Below are 16,778 nucleotides of genomic sequence, written 5' to 3'. Positions count from 1 at the left end.
GTGCTGTAGTTTGAATGCACGCATCCGCGTGCTTTGAGGACGATGCGAGAGTACTCGGGACGCTCTTTGCAGACACTAGTGACCCGGTTTTTGTCTTAAATTGCTGCAGGTTTTGTAGCGTCGACGCCTTGACGGAGGGGTTTGAAGTGATTGTTCTTTTCTTCGTTGCCATACTTTTTTCTGTCTGCCTGCCCTGTGCGTGCTGCTCACTTTGGCGTAAGCCGGCGCTTCGTGCTGTCTCTCGCTATCTTAAGATGTGCGAGATGCTGCTGGAGGCCGAAGGACAAGACATGTGCCTGAAACCGCAAGCTTGTCCTCGCGATGAGGGGGCAAATTCTGGAAAGGATGCTACTCAACATCTCTCCATTCTGCCTGTTGGCTGTTCGCTAAACGGCATTTTGAATCATGGCGTACGCCATCTTGCGGTCATCATGGATGGAAACCGTCGGTTTGGCGAACTCACTTCACTGAGTACCGTGTCTGTCGATGCTGTGACAAAACTGTGCGATTCTATTCTTGAGGAAAAAAACCCACCGGAGTCAAGTGTTGAGAGGTGCTCGGCCCTCGTTTCACTTCTTCGCCACACCACGTTAGATGGACATCGCTGTGGCGGTGAGAAACTTATTGAGTTCATTGATAACTGTCTGGAGTTCAACATTCAGATGCTTACAGTGTATGCTTTTTCCACTGAGAACTGGGAGAGATCAGCGCTTGAGGTGAATGTACTGATGGCGTTGTTTTACTTCTTTTTTGAGCGCGTACGGAGTTCTGCGAGGGAAAAGGGGATTTTTATTCGATTTATTTCCCCAGCCTTTGAAAGGATTCCGATTTCTCTGCGAAAACTCATGCTACTGGTGGAGGAAGAGTCTCGTGGACACCGTCCCCGTCGTATTGTTGTCAATGTATGCGTTAGCTATAGTGGGCGGGAAGAAGTTCTTGAGGCCTGCAATCGGCTGCTGCGGCGAGTGGACAAGTCCATTCCAATATCAAATGCGGAGTTCATGAGCCATATGCTTCGCAGCATCACTCAAGAGGGGCACGAGGCGGAAGATGCTACAGTTCTAGCGGATGGTGGCGGGGCGGAGCCGCAGGTTTTGCTGCGCACCAGTGGGGAGCAGCGGTTGAGCAATTTCATGCTGTATGAGTGCGCCTACACGGAGTTCTTTTTTACAAAAAAGACTTGGCCAGAAATTGGCAGAGAGGATTTTATTCGGCTTCTCTGCGACTTTAGCCAGCGTGGTAGACGCCACGGGAGGTGAGTGAGCGGCGAGGGGCAGTTTTAAGGCGATGTAAACTTTGATGGGGAGCAATAAATTAGCCAACCAAGGGGGAAAAAGAAAGGAAGAAGAGAAAACAGTGCGTACTCTTGATGGTCCTTTTTTCCTCGTTTTTCTTACGACTGCGTTCCTACACTACTTGTTGTGTATTCTTTATGGTGTCTTTACCAAATTAATGGATTTTTTTTATTGGTGTGTGTTGGATACGTTTTTTTTTTTTTCTTTGCTGCGGTCGGCGTGCCCCCTCCCGTGCTTTGTTTGTCATGCTGCAATAGCAACTATCAGACGCCTTGAAAAAGAGAAGAAAGGCTTGTAGCACAATCAGTTATACAAAAACACGCAGAGACAGGAGAAAGGAGGAAAGAAGGAGGGGGCACGGGATTCTGAAGACGCGGTGTTCGTAATGGATGAACCACCCACTGCCCGCTTCGTATCAGAAGAGGAGTCGAAGCAGAGAAGTGAGGTGGGGGAGGCCATTTCTATTCCAAGCTCCACACTTGTGGAGTTCAACCCAAGAAGTGACACCATAAGGGGTGAGCTTCTGCATGTAGTTGTGGGATGGCTGATAGAGCAGGGGCTTACATCATCTGCCCAAATTCTTCGTGATGAGGCTGCAGCTCTTCTTCGTCAAGAGCACAATGAAAGAAAGGCGCTTCGTGCCATTTCCCGCGCCATACATGAGGGCAATTGGGACACTGCCCATGCGCAGCTGAAAAAGTTGGAGTCAATCACAAAACCGGATGGGTCAGCAAATAGTGAGATACCGTTAAGAATTGTCTCATTGCTTCAACTGATGCCGTTTTTGTTGGCCCAACAACAATTTTTGGAGTATGTTGATGAAGACGATGGGCAAAGGGCTCATGTATTTTTCATGAGGAGAATCAAACCTCTAGAGGGAACCATAAGTAAAGACCATTTTCAACAGTTGATTTATCTCCTTACTTGTCGAAATGTTTCAGAAGCAGGAGGGATGTTTCCCATTTGGCGTGGATGGACTCCCACCATAGGGCGCTCTCAGCTTCAGTCTCTCATAACGAAATTTATCGGTTATTGTGACAGCAGTCCATATTGCCGCCAATACGAGGGCAATTTTGATGCTGGGCCCCATATTGCTTTCAAGGGTCTGGAACAGATATTGGCCAATTCCCTCTCGTATGAGCTTTTGAAATCCCAACATCCTTCCTTGTTGCGTGGGCTTGCAACACACTCCGTTCACTCTATACTTCAGCCTCTGGGAGAACAACTTGTTCCATCAAATCTCATTGCCTCAATTGATGTCAACGAGGTGCGTTGTGGAAATGCTGCAGCTAGAGGAAAACATGTGCGTCTGACGGCATGCGAGCCATTTCTTCAGGTGCATGCTGTTGTTGTTGGTACACACATGGGATCCATCTTGTGGGTTCCGTTAGAAAAAAAAAGAGGCGAATCTCTAAGTGGTGCATCTTGTGATGCATGCCTTAAATTGTACCAATATAATACGCCTGTACGGGGTATGACAAGTCACGAACGTCAAATACTCCTTTCATGGAGTGCATGTCAGGCAGTTGTTCTCAACTTGGGAAGTATTATGGGTAGTGCGTCCGATTTATTAGGCACATCCGAGTGCTGGATGGATTGCGTTGCCAACACATTTACTCACACAGCGGAGGTTTACTCGTCTTGTTTTTTTCCTTCTGGATTTATTCTTGCAACTGGATTGTCGGATGGAACGGTCGCTGTTTGGGATATGTTAACAGGGGCCAAAATGTTTCAGCGTAGCTTTAGCACTTCGGCAATTGAATCACTTACCTCGAATCGATCTGGAAGCTGCTACTTTGCAGCTTCCAAGGAGGGACTTGTTCGCGTTGTTGACGTGACGACTGGGGTTCTTTTGTTTACCTTTGCCTCACCTGTTGCCAGTGAGATATCTTCTATAGCGCTTTCTCCCTCAGCGTCCTTACTGCTTGTTTCATACCGAAGTGGTATACTTCGACTTTGGGATGTGCTGACGGGAGATATTCTCCCCCAGCGATTTGAGGGGGTGGAAAGCCATACACGTAAGGGTGCCAGTGTTACTTTTGGATGTGTTGACTCACACATTATCAGCGGGCATAACGATGGCTATCTCTATATCTGGGATATAGGGACTGCACGGTCGCGAGAGTCCTCCATTCTTTTGAGTTCGACGGCACCGAACGGAACAGCGGAGCCCTTCCAAAGGGAAATGGCGGGGCTACACTCATCGTCCATCCCTGGACGGTATTATTGGCCTATGGGAGAAGCCGTACCTCCACCAGTACGCACCAAACTGCACCGATCTTCAATCACCGATGTAAAATTTCAACATCATTATGTGGTGACGTGCAGCGATGATGGAATGGTTTGCATCTGCAGCGGTCTTTTGAGCCATTCAAGATGAAATTGGATACATCATCAAGAAATAAAAATCCGGCAGCAAGAACAAAATGGCACATACTCTTAAAGGTCCGTGTGGGGTCTGCGCCTCGTGTTTTTTTTATTATAAATTATTACTACTATGTGTGTGTATGTGTATGTGTGTGTTTATTTTTTAATCTGAGGATCCGTATTTGGCGCCTGCGACATATTTCCTCTTGTGCAAAGTTTTGTGACTGTTGGCTATTTTTCGTGCTACACCGAGACTTTTCAATAACGTATTTAAAGCTTTTCTTTTTTAATTTATTTTTTCTTGCAGTTTTTATTGGAGATTTTTCTTTACTTTGCATCTTTTTTTTGTTCGCACGACTTCATTCCTTCTGAAAAGACTCACCATAGCAATTATCAGTTTTGCGATGGCGCCAAAGAAATTGGAGAGCAAGTATAAAAAAACACACACTTTGGAGTCCCGCCAAAAAGAGGCGGCGAAGGTTCGTGAACGACATCCTGACCGACTTCCCATCATCTGCGAGAAGGTGGACGACTCCGACATTGGCGACCTGGACAAGGGGAAGTTTCTCGTGCCGTCGGACCTCACCGTGGGGCAATTTGTACTGGTGCTTCGGAAGCGCGTGAGGGTGGACGCGGACGAGGCGATATTTCTTTTTGTCAATGGTGCAGTGCCTCCCACCACGGCACAGATGTCGGACCTCTACGCACATCACAAGGACGAGGACGGCTTTCTTTACATAAAGTACTCGGGTGAGGCAACTTTTGGTTCTTGGTGATGCGTGTGTCCGTGCGCGTAATATATGCATGCTGCTTTCATGGCGAGGTAAAGCATGATGCAAGGCCCTTTCACTCCCTATTGAATTCCCAGAATAGAGACGGTAGTTTAACACGATGTTCTTTGCGCTATTATCATACAGTTTGTTTTTGTAGTGATCCGCGACTAACCTTCCTTTTTTCTTATTTATTTTTCTGCTTTTTGATGTATGTTTGCGTGTGTTTCCCTTACCTTTGCGGTTGCGTGTCACTGGGGGTCACTGAGGACTATGGGGGAAGGGCACTGTTGGTTGCGCTTTGGTCAGGTTATTTGAATCAAGAGCAGCAGGCATTTTTTTCTTCTTGTTTTTAATTTTTTGTGGTAGGTTTGTGGGACGTGTGAAGGAGAGGATTCTTGCAAAGTATTAAAAGTGCGGCGTTTGTGCATTTTTTTGTTGGCAGAGTAAGAACATTTTGTGTGGCGTTTACTTTACTCGTGGCGGTGCCTTGGCGCCTGTAGGAGGGTGAAGAGCTCTTTATCTGCTTTACGTCTGCAATTGCGATACAGCGCAAATGTATCTGCGTTATGAGAGATAGCTTTGGGCGTCCTTGTTGGGTTTGACAGGTAAAAGGCTTCTTGTGAGGTCACGCATGAAGGCGAGGATGTGTCATTTTGGAGGTGACGTGAAGTTATTATTATTATTATTATTATTATTTGGGCGTCGAATACTCAAACACGTTTTTCATTGTGACTTACGATGGATGTTGCGCGTTTTGCGGTGTGGTGGACCTTCTGGGGGGTGCAGGCTTCTGGTGACTATCGTGAAGGGTGGGAGGCGAGGGCGACTCAAAATGATGGCATAAATTTTTGGAATTGCCATCTTATCAGGCCAAGACGGGTTTCGGTTTCTGAGCGTGAGACTGGCGTTTTTTTGTTGCCTTTTTTTTTTTTTTTTGAGGAAATTCTATGGCTCGCACGCTGTACGGCAACACTTGCCCCAGTAATACGCGGCTGGCCCGGGCGCTGCTCGAATGCTGTCAATTTGGTGTCAGAAACAGGGAAAATCCCATGAGGGAAACTCTTCTGGCTATTGGCTTTCCCTGAGAATACGGGGTAATTGACCCTGGCATCATGCCGAGGCGGCCAAGAATAACATCAATGGGGATATTCTGTTGTTTGTCTATGAAGGATCAGGAGAATACCATAAGGTGGGAATCTATTCTCCACTTTTTCTGTGTGTGTTAGCTCCTTTTTTTTTTGACTTTTCTTGAAGAACGGATTATCCTTTTTTGTTTTTTTCTCCTTTTCTCTTATCGGAATGGATATTGTGAAGAAGGTTAAGATTGATCTTCCAGTTTCGTTGGCGCCAATGACCAGGAGCAACGCGTGCGGTCATCAATGGAAAGTGTTCCTCACTGTCGACGACATTGCGCACTCTTTCATGGAGTACCAGGTGTTTGATGTACGTTACAACCTCGCAGATGGGAATTACGGTAAGAATGCGTATGTCAAGGGCCATGTACCATCTGCTATCTTTGTGGATGTTGATGAAGAGCTGAGTGGCCCCCTCACGAACACCACCGCGCGACACCCGCTGCCGGATGCGGCAAAGTTTGTGGAGTGGTGCAAGTCAAGAGGCATTGGCTCGGGAAAGCCAGTCCTCTGTTACGACGATATCTCCGGTGCTATGGGTGCTTGCCGCATGTGGTGGATGTTGCACGCCCTTGGTGTTGAGGCATATGTGCTGAACGGCGGATTTCAAGCGTACTGTGCAGCGGGGCTGCCGTTGGAGACAGGGCTTCCGGACTCAAGGACCCAGCCACTGGAAACATGGCCGTATGGGGTGGACTTCAGGCGCGCCCTCACGATAGACGAGGTTCCACCCAATGCGGTCATGGTGGACACACGCTCTAAAAATCGCTTCTTATCGACGGTACGTCCGTACGGTGCTGATACTTTGCCGGGACACATCGATAACGCCATCTCATTTCCATGGGACAGCATTCTGCTTCTTACAGATCAGCTTAAGTGTCTCAAATCCGAAGAAGAGTGCCGCAGCAATGTCCTCGAGGCACTTCAGAGCGTGTGGGATGCTGGCCACTCGAATGCTTCCAATTGTGTCTTCTACTGCGGTAGTGGTGTCACTGCGACTCTAAACATTGCTCTTTTGTGCCATCTTGGCCTTGGCGATCCGTTCCTTTATTGCGGCTCGTGGTCGGAGTATGCAGGACAGTTTTCTTTCAGCATCGCACGCCGCATTGTTGGGGAACACGGCATGCTATTTAAGATGATGTCGCCATGTCTTGGAGACAACCCAAAGGCACCGGCGAGCGATGCCGCCACCGTCATAGTCGACGGGAAAATTGTACCGCAGCCGGACGCGGAACTCAGCTCGGCAATTGCGCACATGCATCTGGGAGAGCGGGCGCAGGTCTTTTTTAAGAGCCGGAGAGTTGTCGTCATTGAGGTGTTACCCAAGTAAAAAATGGGTGGGAGTAGGGCTTAATTATATAAACCACCGAAATATTTATATACGTGTTTCTATATTTTTATTTGACTGATGGAGCCGCTTGTTAAGAGTTTCTATTTGATTTTTTTGTGATTTTGTGAAGCCTGAGCATAATGAATGGGAAATATTTTGTCTTATTAATCATGCTTGTAATATTTTTTGAGATATGACACTGATTGGATTGCCGCAACGTCTGAAATGTGGATATATATATTTTTCCCGCAACCGTGTTGCGTATTTGTGTGTACACGCTCACATGCTTTAGTGTTTTTTTTTTTTTTTTCATTTTATTTTGGCGTTTCCGTAGGTAAACACAGTCACACGCGCAATACATATGCACATTGCACTGCAGTTGGATTTTCCTCTACCTTCTTAGTGCTTACAGTCGCCTTTGGTTGTTTGCTTTCGCAGCCAGGAATGAAAGAAGAATACTTTGGGATTTTCCTTTTGTGTGATTGTTTGGACGCTCCGTTTGACTGCATGGAGTGGCTGCATGCTCACGGCCCATGTTGATTGTGATTGCCTCTTGGCGGCATCCATTCATTTCTCTCCGCCTCTCTGTCATTCCCTGTTGGGTGCGGTGTCCGCGAGAGGGTCAGTGCTCTCCTTGCACCCCGCGTGTGTGGTGCTGCTTTTTTCTGTGTGTGGTGCTACTCCATTTCGTCCCTTCCGGATTTTCTTGTTTCCCGCTTTCTGCGTGGGTGCTCTGCTCTGCTCCTCACTGACGTGTCTGACTTATTGCCGCGGTTTCCCTCCTCCACTTATGGAACACACACATACACACTTTAGGAAAGAAGGAAGACAAGCGCGAATCGCTACTGTGAAATTTGAAGGCTCTGAAAGGACCAACAGCACACACACCGCCCAAACACACACACACACATATTTGTATGCTCTCACGTGTTGCTGCAGTGAAGGCACCCCGCAAACACAACCGTCGCCGCGTGACCGGATCCAGCGGAAGGAGGAGGGAAGGAAGAGAGAGTGAGCCGCAGAAGCCCAACATGTCCCGGCGTGTGTTTACTTCCGCGGTGCTGCTCCTCCTCGTCGTGATGTCGTGCTGTGGATGTGGTTGGGCTGCTAACGCAGAAGGGCAGCAGTCAGGGGACGTGCGAATGCCACAACCGGTTGACATTTATGTGCCGATGAAGACGCAGGTGGAACAAAAAAGTGGTTCTGGCAAAAGTGGAATGAGGGATTCATTCGCTGCGCCTTCTCTTGTCCGTGCTGGCGGAGTGATGATTGCATTTGCTGAAGGTCACACCGAGTATAAAGGCTCTCACTATAGATTGAATGTATTTCCTTCTGATATTGTGGCGGGGTACATCAACGCCGCGGAGACGTGGCCGTTAATTACCGCCGAGAACAATAAGGATAAATGGAGGGTACGCACACTGTTTAGTACAGTGAGTGAAGAGGATCTTTTTGGTGTTGCGTGCAACTCCACAGCAATTGCAAATGACAATAAAGTGCTTCTAATTGTGGGGAGCTACAATATGTAAAAAAAATGATGGTTGCTAGAATACGGTTGGCTGGGATATTCAACTTGTTGAGGGTGATGCCACGCACTCCAATGACGGCATGCAAAGTAAATTGATCGACTGGGCTGAACCCAAGTCACTTTAACAACAGATTCCCCAAAGGATTAAAAGCAACCTGTCGGATCTTGAGGGTGGCGGATCAGGCATTGTGATGCAGGGTGGCACACTTGTGTTTACCCTGAGGGCGAGGAATGGGGAAAATCAATCTTTCTCCAGGATCACTTATTCGACGGACAACGGCAATAACTGGGCGTTTCAAGAGGGCATTTCTCTTGCGGAATGCTTTAACCCCAGCATCACCGAATGAAATAGGAGACACATTTTTATGATCGTTCAGTGTAAAGATGGCCAGAGTTTGTTTGAGTCGCGTGACATGGGGGCAACGTGGACGAAGGCTATTGGGACACTCTCAGGCGTGTGGACCAATTCACGATTGGGACTCTTTTGGGAAGACAATTTGCCTGTGGAAGTCCCTATCACCGCGAACATTGAGGGAGTGAAGGTGATGCTGTACGATTGGAAAGGTACTTCTCGGGGGAGAAAAAGGAAAATGTGTTCCATCTTTGGGTCACGGACAACAACCGCACGTTTTCTGTTGGATCGGTTGCCGTGGATAATAACTTTGAACTTTCCACACCCTGCTGTACTCGGATGGTGCGTTGCACATTTTACAGGATGGGATTATTAAAGCAAGCAACACCATTTCACTTGTCCCACTAACAGAGGGGCTACAGATGATCAATTACGTCTTGAAGAGTTGGGCACAGCTGGATTCTTCCTTCTCTGAGTCGTTTACAACCACGGCGGGTCTGGTTGGTTTCCTTTCCAACGCATCGTCCGGAGGTGGCACGTGGATCGAAGATTACCTTTGCGTGAATGCAATTGTGACGAAGAATGCAATGAAAGCCAAAGATGGGTTTGAATTCACGGGGCTTGGGTCTGGGGCAATATGGCCCGTGAGCAGCCGGGAGCATAATGGGCCGCACACCCTTGTAAGCTGCGATTTCACTATTGTGGCGACGGCTATCATCTAAAATTTTCCGAAGTTGAGCACTCCTCTACCGGGTGCGGGTCTGGATGCACCCGTCAGCACGAACTTCATTGGGCTGTCGCACAACGCGGGCAGTAGGTGGGAGACAGTGTTTTACGGCACAAAAAACAGCATCGGGCAGCACTTGGGAGCCTGGGAAAGAATACCAAGTGGCGCTCATGCTGCAGGAAGGCAACAAGGGCTGCATGTACGTGGATGGTGTGATTGTGGGAAGCCCAGAGACGATAATAACACCTGAGACGCAGGGGTTTGAAATCTCATTCTTCTACATTGGGGGCGACGAGGGAGGCAGCGGCAGCAATGCGACGTTGACGAGCTTCTTTCTGTACAACCGCCCACTGAGTGTCGGTGAACTAAAACTGGTCAAGAAGAGCGAAGGCTCTACGCATGGGGGCGCGTTGCGGGTGCTGCTGCTGGGGCTGTGCGGCTTTGCCTTTGCGGCCCTTTACGGGGCGTAACGCGGCGGGGCCCCTGCCTCCAGTGGGAGCAATATGTACCTCTCCACGAACCCCTCTGAAATAATTGACGTTTTGCTTGGACGTACCTTTTACTTTATATATTTTATTTTTGGTTTGAATATCCCTTTTCCGCCTGTGCAATTCTCTATTTAAAAGCGTGCTCTCCCTCCCGGGACAGCACCGCGGGGTATTCTTTTTTGTTTTATTCTATATGCTTGTTTTTTTTTAATATATTGGAATATATTGAGATTGGCGGAATGTCTTTAATGTTTCCGTATGTTGATGACACGTGCAGTCGGCATTAAGCTCCACGACGATGGTGTGATGAAGAAGGGATTTAAGATGTGCAGCAACGCAGTGAACGTCCCAATGAAATGTGGGTGTTGTGTGGACACCAGGAGGTTGAACGGCTGACGCAAATATATTTTTACTTTTGCAGGAAGAATATACACGTGTTTTTTTTTTTCCGCGTCACGATGTTATTATTATTATTATTATTTTTGTGGGCGTGAAAAACTTCTTCAAGGGGACTGTTTTTTGCATTTTATTCTTTCTTGTTTTTCATTTTAAGTTTTTATTTTTTGTTTCTGCAGGCGTATTGTGGGTTGCCGCATGTTGGGCTGCCGTGCCACCTTGAGCTTTGGCTGCCTCCTTTCTTTTCTCCTTGTCTGTCCTGCATCTCCGCTGCGTGTTTTTTCTTTTTGTTTCTTCACGTGCGTGGCTCTTTTTTTTGCTTTGCGTGACTGCAGGCACACACAACCGCACGGCGTACATGTTGCAGTGCAGCTTGATGCTTCTCGTGCACTCGGTGCTGGCAGCTGCTGCATTCCGCGGAAATGAAAAAGAAAGATGCACTGAGAGTGCGCCGCGGCTCTCATCCTCTGTGGAAATGCTGCACGGCGTGTAGCGGTATTGCTCTGAAATGCCGCACCATCACGCACGAGGACGTGGCACGGAGTGGAAGATCTTTTTTTTTGTGTTTGCTGTTGTGGGTGTGGGCGCGGCCGCGTCGGACTTGTCGGCACGATGACCGCAGCGTGTAGCTGTCGCTCTGTTGTCTCGAGAGATATGCTGCCACGCTTTCCAGTGTGTGTTGCTTCGGGGACAATGTGCCGGTGGCTGTGCGGTTGCCGGATGGAGGGAGAGGGGAGGAGCGGAAGGAGGTGCGTGAGCGCCGCGGTCAGGAGTCGCGCTGTGTGTCTCGCCGCGGAGGGCACTGCCCACCCAACCCAGCACCGCTCCTGTCGGGCACCCTCTATCACACTGCAGCATCGTAACCGACGCCACCAGCACGCAGCGAGGCAGTGGATGCCGCCACCGCCACGAGTGCGACCGGAAGGAGACATGTCTGCTGTTACGTTTCGAGGGGTCACACCATGTGGCACAGTGGCGTGCCCAAAACCTCCTCGCGGAGTCCGCACACGACACCGGGCACTGGCCGCGGAGTGTTTGCGTCGTGGAAGACACTGCGGTGGACTCCCTTCCCCCTCCAGGTGGAAGGACGCCTGATTTTCCTTTTGTTCTTACTCAGGCGGATGGCTGCGCGGTGAAATCAAAACAAGGCATTTGCTCTCACCATGGAGGGGCAATATCTGTGGTGCTATGCATTGGGAATGTAGATGACAAATGCAATATGAAAGGCAGCGTGACGGCACTCTTTTGCCATGCACACCGCAGTCATTTTCCATAAAGCATGCAAGTTGCACTCTTTTCTGTTGTGTGGGGGATTACCATGATGTAATGCTGTTGTGGCGTGTATGATTTGTGCTCCCTGCATGTGGCCGTGGCTGCACCGAATTCTCTTCCCACTTTTCTGTGTTTCTGTCAGGGTTTATGTACCCACGTCCTCCTGCTGAGTGTGTGCGGCGACGGCGGTGCCACACGGGTGCGGGACCGTGGCGAGCGGTATGCGTGGACGAACCCTCCGTGCGCACCACGTTGTTATTATTGTTTGCTCTCACCAACACTGTCCTGGGTGGATGGCACTTACTTGCCGTCGTTGCGGTGGTACCTGTGCATTTGGTTTTTATCGAATACTGTGTGGATGACTCTCTTGTTTTGGCTGCGAGTCATTTCTGTGATGATTTTCTTTTTTATTCCTCTCTCGTTTGTTGGTCAGTATTCAGCTTTAACTCAATCCAACCAAGAAAACAAAGGGAAGCAATGCCTGGAAATCAAGCGTCTGCTGTGCCGCAGGGAGGTCCTCGGAGGAGAGCGAGGCCGGAGTCTGAGGATGTCACGGATCAACCCGCTGCGACACACATAAGAGTGGAGGCGCAGCAACCACAGTGGACCATGAACAGCACCGTAAAGGAAATCCTGATGGAGGGAAGCACTAGCAGGACCGAAATGAAGCTGAACGATTTCCTTCGGAGCAACTTGGGCGGCAGAGGCGTTGTGAGAAGAAATGGGAACGTCGTTATGGAGGCGTTTGTTCGGAGACCCAATGCTTACGTACAAGACCAGCAGCTTCTTGAAGATATTCTTAATTTAACTGCTTACCAGGTGTACAAGCTTCATCACGAGGGTGTGTTATCTCTCGAGCAATGGAGGGACTATGAAGGAAAGGATACGGTCACTCCACTTGCAAGGGGAAAACTAAACGCAGCCCTCACTCAGATACTGACAGAAGAAAGCCGTGAGGCAGGAGAAAGGGCAGTGCGGGAAAAACAAGTAGAATTTACCCTAACTACCACGATCAGGGATGTGCTATTTAGAGGAAGAGTTCGCGTCATGGAAATAAAGCTGAATGATTTTCTTACGATGGAAATGGACGGCAGAGGCATTTTGCGCGCCAATCGGAATGTCTTACTGAGGGGTTTTTTCAAGGATCCCACGAGGTATATCCCTGATGCGGGAGTATTGGGCGAAATACAGGCAACCGATGCTTATTTGAGGATGGTGGAGACTGTACGGGAGGAAATGGATGTCGAAGAAGCTGTACTCAAGCTTTACGAGAAAGGTGTGGACAATCTACTTGGGTGGTCAAAAACTACTGAGGAGGTAAAAGCAGGTGTTTGCGACAACACTAAAAACTCATTGGATGCAGCCCTTCATGAGGTGAGGAACCCAACGACGTCGAGTGCACCGATATACCTGGAGGGATGCTACGACTCTGTCTACAATGCGAGGTGGCATTATGTCGTGGAAGTTCCTGACGGCGAGGGGACGGTAATGAAGGTGCATGAGGGGGAACCACCGCAGTCATGGACGTACAGGGCAGTTGGCAAAACCTTCGAAAAGGATGACGGTGTGCAGCAATCCGGTGCACCTTCCAGGCTGATGGTGCTCACCTCGGACAAGGCATGGCCGTACAGATGGGAACGGTGGAAGAGTCGATTTATTCATGACTGCTATGTGAACTGTGAGGTGGAGCGAGTGTGGCGGATCGTCAAGCGCGATCTAGCCAAATGGTTCAACAGTCTTCCTGGGGCCGACTTTACGCCTGATCCGCGTGTGTTAATTGGGACGCCCGGGATCGGTAAGTCGATGAATGCCGGTTCTTACCTCCTCTACCAGCTGCTGCACTGCGATACGGAGCAACTCCAAATGGTTGCGTACGTTATTGCGGATCGAAAATTTCTTTTTGACAAGACCGCCAAAACGGTGAAAAAATACAGTGCGGCGTCTAATATCGTGGATCTTTTGGACGGGTTTTCTGGGCGTGGGGTGAAAGGGTATATTATCTACGACGTGGCATTGAAGGGTCATGAACCGCCTGCTGGTTTGCCTTGCACGGGATGGGGCATGATTGTTGTGACTTCACCGAACACAAAGAACTACGAATCGTGGGCAAAGCAAATGGACGCGGAACAAATCGTAATGAATTGCCCTGACGAGAGCGATGTGAGGGCAATGTGCGTTTGGAAGGAGCACAATGGGCAGCTTGAGGAGGAAGAAGCGGAGGAAGAAGAGGAAGAAGCGGAAGAAGAAGAGGAAGAAGCGGAGGAAGAAGCGGAGGAAGAAGTGGGGGAAGAAGAGGAGGAAGAAGCGGAAGAAGAAGAGGAGGAAGAATCGGAGGAAGAAGCGGAAGAAGAAGAGGAAGAAGAGGAGGAAGAAGCGGAGGAAGAAGCGGAGGAAGAAGCGGAGGAAGAAGTGGGGGAAGAAGTGGGGGAAGAAGTGGGGGAAGAAGCGGGGGAACAAACAGAGGAGGAAGAAACGGAGGAAGAAGCGGACTACTGGAAAAAGGTGAAGAAGCGCATGAATAAAGTGGGGCCGATTCTCCGCTTCATCTTTAATGGAGAAAAATGTAAGTCTCGCGTTAGGGCGTGTAAAGATGCCGTGAATAATATCACCGCTTCGTTGTTACAGTATTACGCTGGTATTGGAACTGGCAAGTCGTGCAACGGCAATCATGTTTCTCACAAGCTTGTGAAGGTTGTCCGAGTACGACAAGAAGACAAAATTGAATCGCCTTTGAATGTACTGATATCTCCCCACCTCGAACGCAAAACATTGGCCAAGATGGAAATAGAATTGAAGCAGACGGATTTTGTTTTTCTTGTATTGAGTATTTGGGATTATGTCATACCTTATCTTCTTGAAAAGTATGCCGTATCCGCATTTTTGAATAAGGATTTCCTGAGTGCGATAAGACCTAAAATTAAAGAACTGAAGCCAGAGAAACGAAGTGAGTCACACACCTGTGCGCTGAAAGAGCATTCGGACAAAAGATTAACCAGAAAAAAGCTTTTACAAGTACCAGACAACCCTTCTAATCGGATCGCCATAGAGTACTGGGTGCTGTATCAACCGAAGGTCAAAAACTTTCCGTTGGTGGATGGCTTTTTCTTCGTGGACTCAAATCCGAAGATCATGGTTGGGCTGCAGATCACTACGGCAGGTGAGCATCACACCATACCCAGCACTGTGAGGCAGTTCAATGAGCGTATGGTGGCATATTTTAATGATTGGGAGGAATTGTCCCGAGAAATGTTGTGGGAGATTGCTTATGTGCAGCACAAAGACAACAAGCCGCTAACTGGCTGGCAGAGATGCGGTCCCGTCAATACCGATAATTTGAGCGACGCTGAAAAAGGAATTGTGGCATTCTGGGAGGAAAAGGTGCATCAGTACCAAGTAGGAGTATCAGCCGATGACATCAAACGAAGAAAAGCTCCCAGGGGTGAGGAAAAACGAAATAGGAGAACGAATTAGGAAATGAAAGGGGTAGTTTTGATTTCTGGTAAAAAAAAAAATTGTGGGATTTATATATTTTTGGATAATTGTGCGTGCATACAGTGCAGGTGCACCAGCGCCAGGCGACAGTACTGCACACAGATCTCAAAGATGTTCAACACTATCGAAAATAGCATAAAAAAAATATGGGGAATGATGAGGGAAGCTTTTTTTCCGCTCAAAAACATTAAGGGACTTTTATGGGCTTTCATAATTGCGTTTTTATAATAGGAGCTTGTGAAGAGAATGATCGCGGGAGAGCTGGCTAACTTAATTAATGTATGTATATCCTGATAAATGAAGACATTCTTTATGATACTTTCTACCGTATGAATCTTTTGGGAAGATCGCGACTTTGTAGGGGCAGGGAGCCGATAGAGGCCAGTGTATTTTGTTTTTATTTTGCCATCCCACCCACCCCCTTTTGATTCCCACCACGCGGCGGGGTCTTGTGGCTGGAGGACCCCAAAGTCTGCCACTTCGTAAGTAATATATTTTAATCGTAAGTAAGGACAAAGGACCATGCTAGTGGTCCACAGAATTTATATATATTGAATGAAAAGAAAACATTGAAGCAATTAACTAACGAACCTTTTTTCCTAACTTGTTTGGTTTCCATAGATTATTTCAGGATCCGGCCAGCTGCCCAGAAGATTATTCAAGATTTAAACGGAGAATTGCTCTATTATGGGAGAATTATTGTGACCGTTGCTTTCACAGTTTTACTACATTTTCCATTTTTCATTTTCATTTTTAATTTTATAGGGCCCATCATTAAAAGGAAGAATCTTTAGGGGATGAAAAACGGACAAGTTCTATTGTGGAAACAGCGCGCTCCTTGTGACCGCATGGAGTGAGGCGCTGCGTAATAGCTGGATGAGGATCCGTTTCCGCGTATGTCTCTTTGGGTGATTGCTAGCTCCGTGTGCGTTGTGTGCCGGCTGCGGGCTGTGGCCGTATCTCGTTGTCCGTGGGATTGAACCAGAGGTGGTGACGGTGTGTCTCTTCTTGTCCCCGTCCATTGTGTGTGGCTGCTGGCGGTGTGTACGTTTGTTGTGTGGAGGCCGAATCGCCGTTTATGCACGTAGTGAGTCACAACTGCTGTGAAGCGCCGCGTCTTGTCAGTATGGACTTATTGCCGTTAAGCAGTGTGTTTCAGCATATCTTTCGTTATGTGCATGACTGCTGGGCGTGTTTTCCCGGAGCGTTGGGTGCGACCGTCTGCCATGGCGACAATTTGTATGGTTGAGCGCGCGTGCGGGTTAGGGTTAGGGTTAGGGTTAGGGTTAGGGTTAGGGTTAGGGTTAGGGTTAGGGTTAGGGTTAGGGTTAGGGTTAGGGTTAGGGTTAGGGTTAGGGTTAGGGTTAGGGTTAGGGTTAGGGTTAGGGTTAGGGTTAGGGTTAGGGTTAGGGTTAGGGTTAGGGTTAGGGTTAGGGTTAGGGTTAGGGTTAGGGTTAGGGTTAGGGTTAGGGTTAGGGTTAGGGTTAGGGTTAGGGTTAGGGTTAGGGTTAGGGTTAGGGTTAGGGTTAGGGTTAGGGTTAGGGTTAGGGTTAGGGTTAGGGTTAGGGTTAGGGTTAGGGTTAGGGTTAGCGTTAGGGTTAGGGTTAGGGTTAGGGTTAGGGTTA

The 16,778-nt window shown here is 48.4% G+C and overlaps 4 protein-coding genes and 3 pseudogenes across 4 annotated transcripts, besides 15 other annotated features; all 7 read left to right on the top strand.

Moving 5' to 3' along the window:
- Positions 1–5,186: part of a sequence feature (areas merged during assembly that could not be assigned to a particular haplotype. This can correspond to areas where the two haplotypes were merged or to regions with more than two copies in the genome that were merged during assembly.) that runs on past the window's edge.
- Tc00.1047053508173.60 (cis-prenyltransferase, putative) lies at positions 15–1,259 on the top strand (the record flags this gene model as incomplete). The annotated part of the gene is made up of 1 exon (XM_813171.1): positions 15–1,259. One exon carries the CDS (start codon positions 15–17, stop codon positions 1,257–1,259), a length of 1,245 nt encoding a protein of 414 aa, XP_818264.1.
- Tc00.1047053508173.54 (hypothetical protein, conserved) lies at positions 1,681–3,675 on the top strand (the record flags this gene model as incomplete). The annotated part of the gene is made up of 1 exon (XM_813190.1): positions 1,681–3,675. One exon carries the CDS (start codon positions 1,681–1,683, stop codon positions 3,673–3,675), a length of 1,995 nt encoding a protein of 664 aa, XP_818283.1.
- Positions 3,766–3,787: a sequence feature (AT_rich).
- Positions 3,794–3,818: a microsatellite.
- Positions 4,067–4,438, top strand: Tc00.1047053508173.47 (microtubule-associated protein 1A/1B, light chain 3, putative; the record flags this gene model as incomplete). The annotated part of the gene is made up of 1 exon (XM_813189.1): positions 4,067–4,438. The coding sequence occupies one exon, from the start codon at positions 4,067–4,069 to the stop codon at positions 4,436–4,438; it is 372 nt and encodes a 123-aa protein (XP_818282.1).
- Positions 5,106–5,131: a microsatellite.
- Positions 5,187–5,239: a sequence feature (haploid, non-Esmeraldo-like haplotype).
- Positions 5,240–6,683: a sequence feature (haploid, Esmeraldo-like haplotype).
- Tc00.1047053508173.40 (mercaptopyruvate sulfurtransferase, putative) lies at positions 5,735–6,898 on the top strand (the record flags this gene model as incomplete). Its single annotated transcript, XM_813170.1, has 1 exon — positions 5,735–6,898. The coding sequence occupies one exon, from the start codon at positions 5,735–5,737 to the stop codon at positions 6,896–6,898; it is 1,164 nt and encodes a 387-aa protein (XP_818263.1).
- Positions 6,684–7,590: a sequence feature (haploid, non-Esmeraldo-like haplotype).
- Positions 7,591–15,185: a sequence feature (areas not merged during assembly with more than two copies in the genome that could not be assigned to a particular haplotype).
- Positions 7,816–9,975, top strand: Tc00.1047053508173.30 (annotated as a pseudogene).
- Positions 10,455–10,474: a microsatellite.
- On the top strand, positions 12,139–13,833 carry Tc00.1047053508173.20 (annotated as a pseudogene).
- Positions 13,870–14,150: a sequence feature (CT-rich).
- Tc00.1047053508173.10 lies at positions 14,092–15,132 on the top strand (annotated as a pseudogene).
- Positions 15,186–16,778: a sequence feature (heterozygous, non-Esmeraldo-like haplotype).
- Positions 15,383–15,812: a mobile genetic element.
- Positions 16,226–16,415: a repeat region.
- Positions 16,413–16,778: a repeat region.
- Positions 16,416–16,775: a microsatellite.

This window comes from Trypanosoma cruzi, genomic scaffold (genome assembly GCF_000209065.1).
Source record: "Trypanosoma cruzi strain CL Brener 1047053516707 genomic scaffold, whole genome shotgun sequence".
NCBI lineage: Eukaryota > Euglenozoa > Kinetoplastea > Trypanosomatida > Trypanosomatidae > Trypanosoma > Trypanosoma cruzi.
The sequence above is the reverse complement of the archived record's forward strand: the minus strand, read 5'-3'. Positions and strand labels throughout refer to the sequence as shown.